General features: G+C 43.4%; 1 protein-coding gene across 1 annotated transcript in view; it reads right to left on the bottom strand.

Annotated features, from left to right (window-relative positions):
- Positions 1–12,748, bottom strand: part of UST (uronyl 2-sulfotransferase) — a 168,409-nt gene that overhangs the window by 83,661 nt on the left and 72,000 nt on the right. Inside the window, exon 3 of the mRNA XM_057406825.1 lies at positions 2,537–2,692. Within this exon, the coding sequence (XP_057262808.1) occupies positions 2,537–2,692 (156 nt within the window). The remainder of the gene's footprint in view (positions 1–2,536; positions 2,693–12,748) is intronic.

The raw sequence follows: 12,748 nt of genomic DNA on the forward strand, positions 1-12,748 counted from the left end.
AAGAATTATTTTGCAGGAGTCTGCTTGTCATCTTAAAGCCACATCAGTTAGATTAACTTTGTATACATGAATAATACACATTATTTTCTGAATTTAATTTACTTGGAAATATCATAGCAAATGGTAAGGCACAGATTAACCAATCTATTTCCAGAACTCACTCCCTTATGCCCACAGATGTTCAAATGCTGCACTTATAATTGCTGGCAAGCACATATGATTTGGGGAAATGTCTTGGTAGGAGACTGGGAAAGGCAATGAAAATATGGATTTCAGTTATGTGCAGTCTCCATAGTCATTAAGAACACCTACATGCTTAACTTTATTCAACAACAGCAGACTACATAAGCTAAACATTTACATAAAAGTCTTGGCTGGATCAGGGCATTAACCAAACACAGTACAGACAAATTACATAAGGAAGAGAGACATATCTTCAGTGAGAAGCCCATGCACATGCTGGGAGCCTACAGCCCTGCCCAGCTCTCTTTTCTCTCATTCCAATGCCTGGAGCCTGAGACCATCCATTCTCTTAACTTCCCCTTGTGTACACCACATTAAAGGTGGCAGAAATAATTTATTTTTTCCTATTCTGCTCATAAAAAATGAGAAGACAACTAAAACCACCCTGAACAACACAGTTACTGTCTCCAGGCATGTTTCCTGCTGATCAAAGGCACTTTTCAGCAAAAGTACTCATTAAATTATGAACATATTGTAACTATGTAAATAAGCCATAATTTAAGAGACCCAAGTTATACTAGGGCAATCTATAGAGTACACCATTAGCTCAGTGTCAATTTATCCAGTATCATCTGTGTTCCAGCCCATTTTTACCTAGTAACAGAGCAGCTTCTGGTGCAGACAAAGTAATGAGGATATTTATCCTCTGTCATTGTACTGGTTGAATCAAAAATAAGCCTCCAGAATCTCCACATACTTGACTAAAATACTGAAGACTGTTGTGATGTGATATCTGATGAACGACACAGCCAAAACCCAAAAGCAGTCATACCCACTGAAGTCTTCTATCCCATATCCTACAGTTAAGCAGAAAAACTAACCAGGCAGTAGCTCAGGATAGTTTGACCCTGACCTGATGGGGCCCGATGGGACCATCCTGCAAACTTCCGAGGCTCCAAGGTGCTGCCAGTAGGATACACAGAGGGATGCTGCAGTAACTGCAGCCCAGACCTTCCCTTGGCCACAAGCAGGGGCACTGGGGAGATACTGTCCTCCCCCTCAAACCTTTCCCCTGGGGTGCTGCACCCAGCTGTGCACAGAAGCCTTTGGGTTGGCATGGCAGCCCTGGCTAGTCGGCCCCACCTTGGGCTGAACTTAAAACACCATGTGGGGTTAGGTAAGGCAGCTGGTGGTGAGACACCTATGGCCATCTTGGAAGGAAGGAAGGTGGGACCAGCAGGACAAATATCTGCTCCCAAATTTCCATTTGAAATGAACCACTGTGTCTAAAATAACAAACTTCTGCTCATAAACAGGCTACAAAAAAATCACCCCCAATCATAGCACAATGCCACTGGCAGGCCCAGGTCTGTATATACCATTGCATTTATTCTTTTGTGGTTTGCTGGCTGCTATTTCTAGAAGTGACACAGGCAGTTATTGCAGCCTCTACCTGATCTGTAGATCAAAATAGCAGCTGTGGGCAATTTGTGTGCAACAGCCATGTCTATAGCATCTGACCATATCCATACTCTTCAGAGCCTGAGGTTTTCTGTATTACTTGCACCAGCATCTGCTGATGGCAGTGATATTCGGAGGGCACTTGGTTACCCTAAATACAAAAGAATTTAAATAATTGGATCTTTTGTGGAATCAAAGCTGCAAAAATAATGCCCTCTACAACTTTAAAGGAACAGGAAAAGGGGTGCCTGGGTAAAGAGGTTTCATGTGATATTTTCATTTGCTTTAGTGAGGGTTGTGTGATAGCATGAAAAAGGCAGATGAGCAAGAGGCTGAGATAAGATCAAGGATGTGTCAAATTATAGCAACACAGGTTAGTATAGCACTGGGGAACAGCTTTTTGAAGCAAATGTTTCCTAGAAAATTCTGAATGAAGATAGTGAGGAAAAACCCCAAACAAAACAACTATTGGCTATTATTTACTCCTGCTCTACTAAAAGAGACCCAAGTTAGGTCTAAATAAGCTGGCCTGCTTATATGATAAATGGTTGTGCCCTGAAGATACATTAATACAAATCCCAGAAGCTGTTAGCACCTAACTTCTCTTGTACTAACCCTTCTTGCTTCACTGCTGGACTAACTGCTACGCTGACTAAATTCACGAGCTGGCTCACTGGAAGTTAGCTTTTCTGCTTAGCTTCCACATCATGTTGCTCTTGGCTCTATCATCCATTTTGCCTATTAACTGAAGCCACTCAGAGGATGATGAATTCTGGCTGATTACTCAGGTCAAAGAACCAGTGTGCATTTTAAATATGATTTCTGCCAGCATATGCCTTTGTCTCTCAGTCTCACAAACATACTAAGAAAACAGGATCGAAGATGAAGTTACCTGTTCATTTTTGGTCAGTCTTGTCTTGTTATGGATGTCGGATGTAACCAGGTTGAATCCATGTTTCTCTGATAAAATTCTCAAAAGCAAAACCACAGTTCGACTTCCACACTTTCCAACTCTGTTGTAGACCACCTGGCTGGGGAAAGGAAGTACCTAGAGATTGAAAAAACATGGAGTCAGTATATTGGTATTTTTGTTTCTGTGTACCTCTGAATCACAGCATATTTTGACTGTAAGCCAACAAATACATACAGGAGAATTTCTAGGGCTCTGCCCAGGTCAGAAGTATTCACTTTCACCAGCAAGTTAGAAGCTCTTTAGACTAGAAAGACACAGCTCAGAGTGTGGCAAGCTGAGATTTCCCCCTCATGATCCAGTTTAAGCCAACAGTGCAGATAGGTAACTACTCCAAATACATTAAGCCTCTGCTGGTGTCTTCTAGAGAAGACGATGATGTGCTTAAACTTGCTGCTTGGTAACCTCAGCACAAATAATCACCTTTAGTTGACCGCCTACCATACAAAGAACAAAGAGGAGTGACTTTTCACTACAGTTTGGCAACTCAGAGTGAAGCTGACATAATGCAAGAGGAATGCTCAAAGAGAAAAACTTCAGCTTAAAAAGAAAAAACACCAGCAACAACCACCAGTTGTACAGAGCTAAGATTAATCAACTGTTTCTACTTCAAATATAAACATCAATCTTCCAAAGGGACTCACAGAACAAATCATGACACTGGCTAGGTATGTACTTGCAGAATAAACAATGCTTGGGACACAGGCAGCCTGGAGGTCAACTGGCACAGTCTGATCACCTCTGTAGAGGTAATGTTCACTAACCCTCAGAATAGCCACATCCAGCCTGCCCACTGGGAATGACCTCCAGCCCATGCTCTCTTGCACCATGCTCTCCTCCATGGGAAACCACAAAAAGTGAGCAGTAATTCACTGTCTTGAAGTACACTGGATGCAGCCTTGGTTTGTTTCTGGATGATATTCATGGGCTATTGCTTCAATAAAAGGCATTCTGAAGTCACACAATTTCACTAGACAAAGTATTGTATATAGCAGCAGCATCTGATAATGTAGGCTAAGAGGCATCTTTTTTCAAGCCTTTTAAACTGGCTAACATAGCCAGGAGTTCAATTTCATCCACAGCAGTGCATATATCACACTCACTTATGGAAAGTTCAGTTTTCTAGTAAGGGGACAGCACAAAATGTTTCCTGACACAGGGAGTGCATCCGGGTTCCAGGTGACGTGTTCAGTGCAGAAAACAACTCACATGCCAAAGTAATGGTGTGCCTCAACCTATAGTTACTTCTGCTGTTAATGCAATCACATTCTCCAAGCAGAAGGATTTCTAACATAAGTCATATGAGGCATATGGGCTTCTGGCACTTCTGGTATTTGAAAACCTAACAGATCTTCATTAGGGAAGAAAAATTATTCCTCAGGAAACCCTTCAGATTACTTTCCAAGAGGACTGCAAACTAGAAGAAAAAATCCATAAATAAATAAAAGGAAAATCTGAATTCCCCTATATATAATGGTCACATCCTGGCACTTTGCTATTAACATGACAATAAGGGCATTACTATTGTTACCGGTTGCAGTGTTTAGGATACCCTTCACTGCAACATGAACATGGAAACCACCATTCTCCAAAGTACCTTGGGAAGGGGTACGTATTTGGTGAACATGGTCTTTGTTAAGCTTTCCAACTTATCCAATCACACCTGCTGATTCAGCAACTAAACACGGGCCTCCCAAGGCTCATACAGAACCCACATAATGGTTTTATAGTTTTCTATGAGATACTTAGCTCCCTTGTTCCTTATCAATCTTTCCCTCAGAAGCCTTGCTTCCTATGAAACGGAAAATCCCAGCCTCAACGATTAGAGAACTCCAGGGGTGATGAATTTAACATGTCTCTGCTACAGCTGTAGCTAACCTTTTCCAAAACAACTGCTACTGATGTCTGAAAGGTTAACATTTGAACACATTATATTATGTTGATAGTAACACCGGGAACACCATCATGGAAAGTTTTCCTTACGCAAGAACACACACGAGCCATATTCTGGATTGTCCACTTTTTGATTCATTTCTTTACACAACAAAAACCAATTATTTGCCACAGCCCTGCAGCACTATCCAAGCAACCACTCTGTAACTTGTGGAATGGATGGAAGGTTCTCCTCTGCTCAGATGTACACTTCTGGCGTACTGTGCTGTGCAAATATGTGAAGTCTTCAAGAGAAATACTAAGTAGATGCTGACAAGTGCCAGTGAAGGAGCAAGAGCTCACACAGCATGTGTTTGCCTAGCATCCTGGAAATGTGATAAATGATGAGAGTTTGTGGAAACATTTAAAAATGCTCCATTAACTGCTTGGAGCTGGACTTCGCCATATAACAAGCAAAATTTTGTCTTCATTGGTACTTCATTCACATAGAATTTTGCTGCATGCAGTTCACATCCAAGTTCTAATTAAATCCCTGACTTGATTAGCCAGTAACTTTGGGTGAATTTTATTAATTCTTTTAAATGAAATGAAATTAAAGCAAGCATTTATAAGGTCTCTTTTCTATGTGAAAGCAACTTTAGCAGCCAAAAAAGTGACAGTTGCCACCAACTTCTGCCAGTTCTCACCTTTCCTTTTGAAACTCGCCCTCCTATGTAGCACAATTCTGGTTTGCACACTGACAATAACCATGGCAACTCCCAATAGGAAACTGTAAGCAAATACTCACTGCAGTTATACAAAACTGAAATAAAGGGCTTTTATTTTCAGACAACTGTTTAGCTTAAAGGAGACAAATACATCAATACCTTAATTCAGTAAGCATCTGAATGCACCTAGGTAAAATCAGACAGGATTCAAGATAAATAAATGCTACAGCTCAAAGCTCACTTCAGAAGAACATAGTCACTAACAGTAATCAAAACTTCACTGACAGCACTGCTGAATGTGACTGGCTTTAGGGATGTGCTGCCGAAGCTTTGCTCATGTTTCTTCTGTTTACGTCACCATTCCACTTACACACCTGAGTGCATCAGAGGGTGTGCCCAGTACACAAAGCCCCTCAGTACACAGGCTTTTTGACATAAGCAAGTATTTGTTTAATGTGACCAGTTCCCTCTGGATGCTGCAAAACTGTTTTCTGCATTTTAGAAAATGTCTAAGTAATTTTCTAAAATGTCTAAATTTGATGAAGAAATATTTTCTCCTGGATCCTGAGTTTGTATCGGGCAGATCTAAAAATGCAAGAAATTGAAAACTTCTTCAGAGAGGAACTTCTTTCTCTCTTCCCCTTCCTTCCCCCTCCCCCCACCCCCCAATACTTACAATAGACTCAGACAATAGAAGAAATGGTGACAAAGAAGGCACTTGAAAAGGAGGCTCCTATTATATTAGCAGAAGCAAGATGGAAAACAGCAATTGGAGGTTTACAAAACACTAACTGGATTACACTTTATTTTACAATAAGAGTATGCATCATGTAGACTAACTGCTGAGGTGATGCTCTGGCAACGCAATGTTCATGTAACAATATACACAACCTAAAATCATTACAATGACTTTATTGAGCACTGAATCAAAGGCCAGAGGTAATACAAACAATTCAAACATGTAATTCACTTTGGAGTTATACGAATTAGTACGTACAGTTATATAAAAGTAAAATCCACAGCATAATTACAACAGCTCTCTTTAAGGGTTTGGAAAGTTATATAACAATTTACTTGTCAGTTCAAACTGAACTTTTTTTCTTTTGTGCCACACTTAAAGATGTCAGCAACCACTGTGAATGAAATCAAGAAGAAAAAGCAAATTTAAATCGAAATGAAAGTACATTACAGATGATGACTGACAAGTAGCTCTGCCAGTTTTAGGAGGGGAGTCATTTCTCAGATAGCCTGACAAAAGGTCAGGCTTCCATCTTCAGTTGTGGCTTTGTCTCCAGGTAAACCTTTGCACCATTTAAAGAAAAAACAGGCTGGGTAATTACTTGCAGTGTCAACAGTTCAGGGATCCACCCAATGGCCTAAGGCACTCCACTTTTACTGAACCAAATCCAGTATAATTTTGCCAAAAATTTCCCAGCCCAGGTACAATTTGCCCAGACAAAGAGCTCATGTCAGGGATACACGTTCCCAGATGCAATCCACTACTTCCACAACTTCTGCAAGCAAGAGACCCCTGTCCTTACTCATAAGAAGGGCCAGAAGTAGGTGCCAGCATTGACTTCCCCTTTCTGAGCAGGCACTAATCTGTGGTCATAGTGCTCCATGTTTAGCAGGTGAATGAGGCCAACTCACACAGACAAAACTGGTGCGATCATGAAAGCAATGAAACATATGCTAATGACACACATCCCTGTATATCACATCTTCCCAGTTCCAACTTTTCATTTTTTTAACCCGTCCAACTGAGACTGAATTACAAGAATTTAGGAAATTGGTTACTGGGTCAATGCAATGGCCCATCTTGCTCAAGAGTGGTGGAAAACACTAGTTAGGCACTTGCCAACCTGAGTGCTGCCAGCAATCTATTTCTTTCCTCTCTCCTCCTCCAGAGATTGCAGATGGGTTGTTAGAAGGCACATCTATACCTGTTGCCTAAAGAATTTCTTACACAACGTGCTATATCAACAAATTCCAGAATTTTGTTACCCACTATGCATTTCATTTTTAGCTCATCTTTTACCAACTCCACAGAATATCCATTCTCACACTGTGAGTTTCATGAAGACAGATCAGATAATTCAGTCACCAGTTTTGAGATTTTCTTAGATTTGCTGGATGCCTCTATTTAACTGAGGTTTGTCACAAGCCTGCCATGGCCTATTAAAAGACAAACTAAAAGGCCACTAAGAGATAGCATATTTCAAACCTAACTTCAGGAATTGCTGCACAAAATCCATTCCAAGCAAATATCAACTTACTCACTATCAAAGCATTTACAATGAAAAGGTGCTAACACAAAGATATGTTGGCAGAAGACATGACTGAAATATTAAAGTGAGAGAAAATGAAATAAAGTTATCCTCCTTCTTCCCCAGGTAAATCACACAGATTCAGTTATATCAAGATCCATCTATGCAGCCTAGTGACACTGGACAGAGACAGGCTTTGGAATTAACCAAGCCTTTGGCAGATCAGACAGCATGATCTTCTCTACAGGTCACTGAAAATACACTAGAAACCACATGAAAGGTAAGGGTGAAGTTTGTTTGTTTTCAAAGTTTGAAAGCCTTCAAGCTGTAGTGGAACACTGAAAATAGGGCAGCAGAAGAAACAGAAGATTCTCCTGTTGCATTTTCATTAAGCAACTAATTTTAACTGAAAGAGTATGATGTCCCCACCCCCCTCCCCCCACCCCATCTGTTTGGCAGCTGACATTTTTGGAAGAGTAAGTTTAAACGTGTTCTCTAATGACTCAACATCCCTAAGTACCAAAATAAATTGAAAACATAAGCAAGGAGCACAAGCAGCAAAAGGAGACTGGTTGTAGACATAGTCAAACTCATTGAGACTGAAGAAAAGCACTACTATGAAGTGTTTGCCAAAGTTAATGGTTCCCCATGTGCCCCACAAAACAGAGCTGTATAGCCAGTATCAAAACTTCCAATATTTTTTTTCTGTGAAGAAGCGCTTCACCCTTACAAATTTAAAAAGAGTTTGATCCAAAGCATAGTAAAGTCTCCCTGTAAAGTCTCAGATCAGGCCCCATTACAAGATATTATGATTATACATACAGAAAATTGAAACTATGACAACCTGGGAAAATTACTAAGAAAGGTCAAAGATCAAATTTTCAATGTTTTGGCTGCATCCTGTTGAAACATTTTGGTTTGCTCCTTTTATACCTTGCAACTGATTTAGATTCTTACAACAGCAGCTGACAGCTGAGCAAAGCCTCTGCTTCAGCAATCTGCTGCACAAGATTCCCTGCCCAAGAGTGCAGAAGCAGGTTTATTTCAGGTATGTGAAGTTACAGCAACATTCAAATCCGGCAGATGTATAAGAAAGAGTCAAACAGGCTGGTAAAGCGCACATTCTCTGTTCACTCAGCAGCTCTAGGTGGTCACTAAAGTCAGGCAGCCTCTGGAGGTGTGAGCAGGACTCCTGGCTCCCTCATCACTCAGCAACACTCACTGTACACAAGCAAAGGCTGTTTTGGCTCCCATCAAGGATGAAGCAGGTGAGAGGGAATCACCCTACCCAAAAGGTAATTGCTTGGGGAAGGGATACCTGCTAGATTAACCAAATCTTTTTCCTTTCTCCCTTTCTTAACCTATTGTCCTGGGTTCAGCAGTAGCAGTCATGTTTTTTCCTTTGTGCTAACTGGTGCAGTGCTGTGTTTTGACTTCTAGTTTGAGAACAGCGTTGGTGAAGCCGATGTTGTCGGTTGTTGCTAAGTGATGTTTACCCTGACCAAGGACTCTGTGAGGCTCATGCTCTGCCAGGGAGGAGGGGAAGCTGTGAGGAAGCAGAGACGGGGCGCCTGACCCGGGCTAGCCGGGGAGGTATTCCATACCACAGCACGTCATGCCCGGGGTGGGGGGTAACTGGGAGTTACCCGGAAGGACAGGAGCTTCCGGGTGGAACTCGTTTTCTTGGCCGGTGGTATCGTATTCTCTTCCCTTGTTATTTTCCCTTATCATTGTTTTAGCTGATAGTAGCGGTGGTGATTTGTTGCTGGACTGTTCTTGTCTCAACCCGTAGGAGTTGCGCTCTCTCGATCTTCCTCCCCGTTCCTCCGGGAGCGGGGAAGGGGAGAGCCCCGGTGCAGGGGGGGGGGGAGACGGACACGGACCTTGATTGTTGTCAGCTCGGCACCACTCACTGGGAGTGAGTGAACAAGTTACCTGACTGGGTTTAAACCACGACAGTTCTTTTTGGCGCCCAACGTGGGGCACGAGGGGTTGAGATAAGAACAGATCTGACTGGATTGATAGTCACTCGTCACAATGCTGATTTATTGGCTCTCAAGGTTTTTCCTCTTGATCTCACAGTTTCAGTATACCATATCTTACGTCCATCCGGTATTGGCTGTATTAGTGTTTTTCAAGTGTGGGGCTTGGGCTAAGGTTTTTATCCCATTGTACTTTATGGTAATGACTTGTAATACAATAGAATCATTGATCATGAAACTGATCTGGTTTATGTTCCCAGTGTGGTCACCACCTTTATACTTTGGGAGGTATATGATGGAGGTGCTTAGCAATTACACATCTTTTTTCTCCTTCTCAGGTGCTCAACCTGTGAAGGAGACATCCTTTTACCCTCCTAGTCGTCCCCCCAGACCATTTACATTTGAGAGTTTTGAATTTTTTGAATGGCCTTTTAATGCTGTTGAGACTTGTTTACTGATAGTGATGGGAATCACCATGCTAACACGCATACAGAGTGTGTTTTGCCCACTACTGATTTCAAGAGTTAAGCAGATTCAGGTTTGGGTCTTGTCTGGGGTCAAAAGACGATGTAGGAGGACCGAGAGATTTTCCCAGAGGCTGGACAGCCATGAGTGGCAGGGTGTGTGGGATAGTATGGGCAAGTATCTAGGTCAGTGGGCCCCTCCAGTATTTTGGAATTTCACTACCGAACAACTGCAAAATCCAGAAGAATTAGTAAAACACTTAAATGAGGTGTGTGGTCATTCTGGCCATACCAGAGATGGACAAATCACGGCAACGTGCTGGGGCTTGGCCTATGCTTACAGGGCCTTGTTCAACACTATCCAGCACCTTCAAAAGGAAAAGAATATCGGCGGATTTGAGGGCAAAGCGACAGTCGCTACTCAAACTTTGGCTGCAATGAACTGCGCAGCTACCCCAGTGGCAAGTACAGCAGCTGCTCAAACTTCAACTGCAACAGACAGCGCGGTTACCCCAGCTCCAAGCACGGTAGCTACACCACCCCCAGCAACAAGTACAGTCGCTACTCAAACCACAGTGATAATCACTGCAGCCAAACCAGAGGACCAATTCGTACCAATATCAGTTGCCCCTGTACGCAAGAGAACAAGCAAAAAGGAGGCAAAAAGGGTGAAGCGAGATGAAGAACCAATGAATTCACCACCCGGTCCAGAATCTGATCAGGAGTCATCATCACATGACGAAGAAGAAGAAGAAGAGGTAACTTCTCGACCTCGAACCTCAACCGAGCTGCGGAATATGCGAAAAGATTTTACCCGTCAACCAGGGGAGCACATCATCACCTGGTTACTCCGATGCTGGGACAATGGGGCTGATGGTCACGAACTAGAAGGTACAGAAGCCAAGCAGCTGGGATCACTTGCTAGAGAAGGGGGAATTGACAAAGCAATTGCAAGAGAGAAAAAGTCCCTCAGCCTTTGGAGGAGGCTCTTGGCAGCTGTGAAAGAAAGGTTTCCGTACAAGGACGATGTTACGAGTCGTTCGGCCAAGTGGACTACTATAGACAAAGGCATCCAGTCTCTGAGGGAATCGGCCATCGTAGAGATGATCTATCACATCAAGCCGAATAACGGGGATACACCTATAGATCCAGATGAAGTTGAATGTACACGACCCATGTGGCGAAAACTTACACGGAATGCACCGTCATCATATGCCCATTCATTGGCAACAGTGACCTGGAATGACATAGTACCACTAACAGTGGATGAAATGGTTCATAAACTCCGAGAGTTCGAAGACAATCTCACTCCTTCCATCATCTCAGCTGTGAAAAAACTGTCCCAGGACCTCGACAAATTGAGGGACGATGTATCTGATTTATCCAGCTCCTCACGTGTACCAACACACGTCTCAGCTATTAACAAAAGACGTCCTATTGTTCAAGAGAGGAGATACAGAAGGTATACGCCACGGGGTACCCTATGGTTTTACCTGCTGGATCACGGAGAAGACATGACAAAGTGGGATGGAAAACCTACTTCAGCTTTGGAGGAACGGGTGAGTGAACTGAAGAGGGGAGCAAGGGCCAAGACTGATCGTCCCATGAGAGCTACAGCTTCAGTCTCTGGTGAGCAGTTTCCCAGATGGAGTGGAAGAGCTGATTTTACTCCAGCTCCTGTGATAACGAAGAATAATCCCTTTCAACACGACTTAAGTGTCCAATGCTGTGACGACCATTAGAGGGGCCCTGCCTCCAGCCAGGTGGAGGTAGGGGACAATCGGATTTACTGGACTGTGTGGATCAGATGGCCTGGCACATCAGTCCCACAGAAGTATAAGGCTCTAGTAGATACCGGTGCACAGTGTACCCTGATGCCATCAAGCTGTCAAGGGGTGGAACCCATCTATATTTCTGGAGTAACAGGAGGATCCCAAGAGTTGACTGTGCTGGAGGCTGAAATCAGCCTGACTGGGAGGGAGTGGCAAAAGCACCCTATTGTGACTGGTCCAGAGGCTCCATGCATCCTCGGCATAGACTACCTCAAGAGAGGGTACTTCAAAGACCCAAAAGGGTACCGGTGGGCTTTTGGTATTGCTGCTTTGGAGACTGAGGAAATTGAGCAGCTGTCCACCTTGCCTGGTCTCTCAGAAGATCCCTCTGCTGTGGGGTTGCTGAAAGTTGAAGAACAACAAGTGCCAATTGCGACCACAACAGTGCACCGGCGGCAATATCGCACCAACCGAGACTCCCTGATTCCCATCCATCAGCTGATCCGTAGACTGGAGAGTCAGGGGGTGATCAGCAGGACCCGCTCACCCTTCAATAGCCCCATATGGCCAGTGCGAAAGTCTAATGGAGAATGGAGACTAACAGTAGACTATCGTGGCCTGAATGAAGTCACACCACCATTGAGTGCTGCCGTACCGGACATGCTAGAACTTCAGTATGAACTAGAGTCAAAGGCAGCCAAGTGGTATGCCACGATTGATATTGCCAATGCATTTTTCTCCATTCCTTTGGCAGCAGAGTGCAGGCCACAGTTTGCTTTTACTTGGAGGGGTGTCCAGTTCACTTGGAACCGACTGCCCCAGGGGTGGAAACACAGCCCTACCATTTGCCATGGACTGATCCAGACTGCACTGGAACAGGGGCAAGCTCCAGAACACCTGCAATACATTGATGACATTATTGTGTGGGGCGATACAGCGGAAGAAGTCTTTGAGAAAGGGAGGAAAATAATCCAAATCCTGCTGAAAGCCGGTTTTGCCATAAAACGGAGTAAGGTCAAGGGACCTGCACAGGAGATTCAGTTTTTGGG

Source organism: Pezoporus wallicus, unplaced genomic scaffold (assembly GCF_028554395.1).
Source record: "Pezoporus wallicus isolate ANWC-B61680 ecotype Strahan unplaced genomic scaffold, APGP_CSIRO_Pwel_v1 scaffold_6362, whole genome shotgun sequence".
Taxonomy (NCBI): domain Eukaryota; kingdom Metazoa; phylum Chordata; class Aves; order Psittaciformes; family Psittacidae; genus Pezoporus; species Pezoporus wallicus.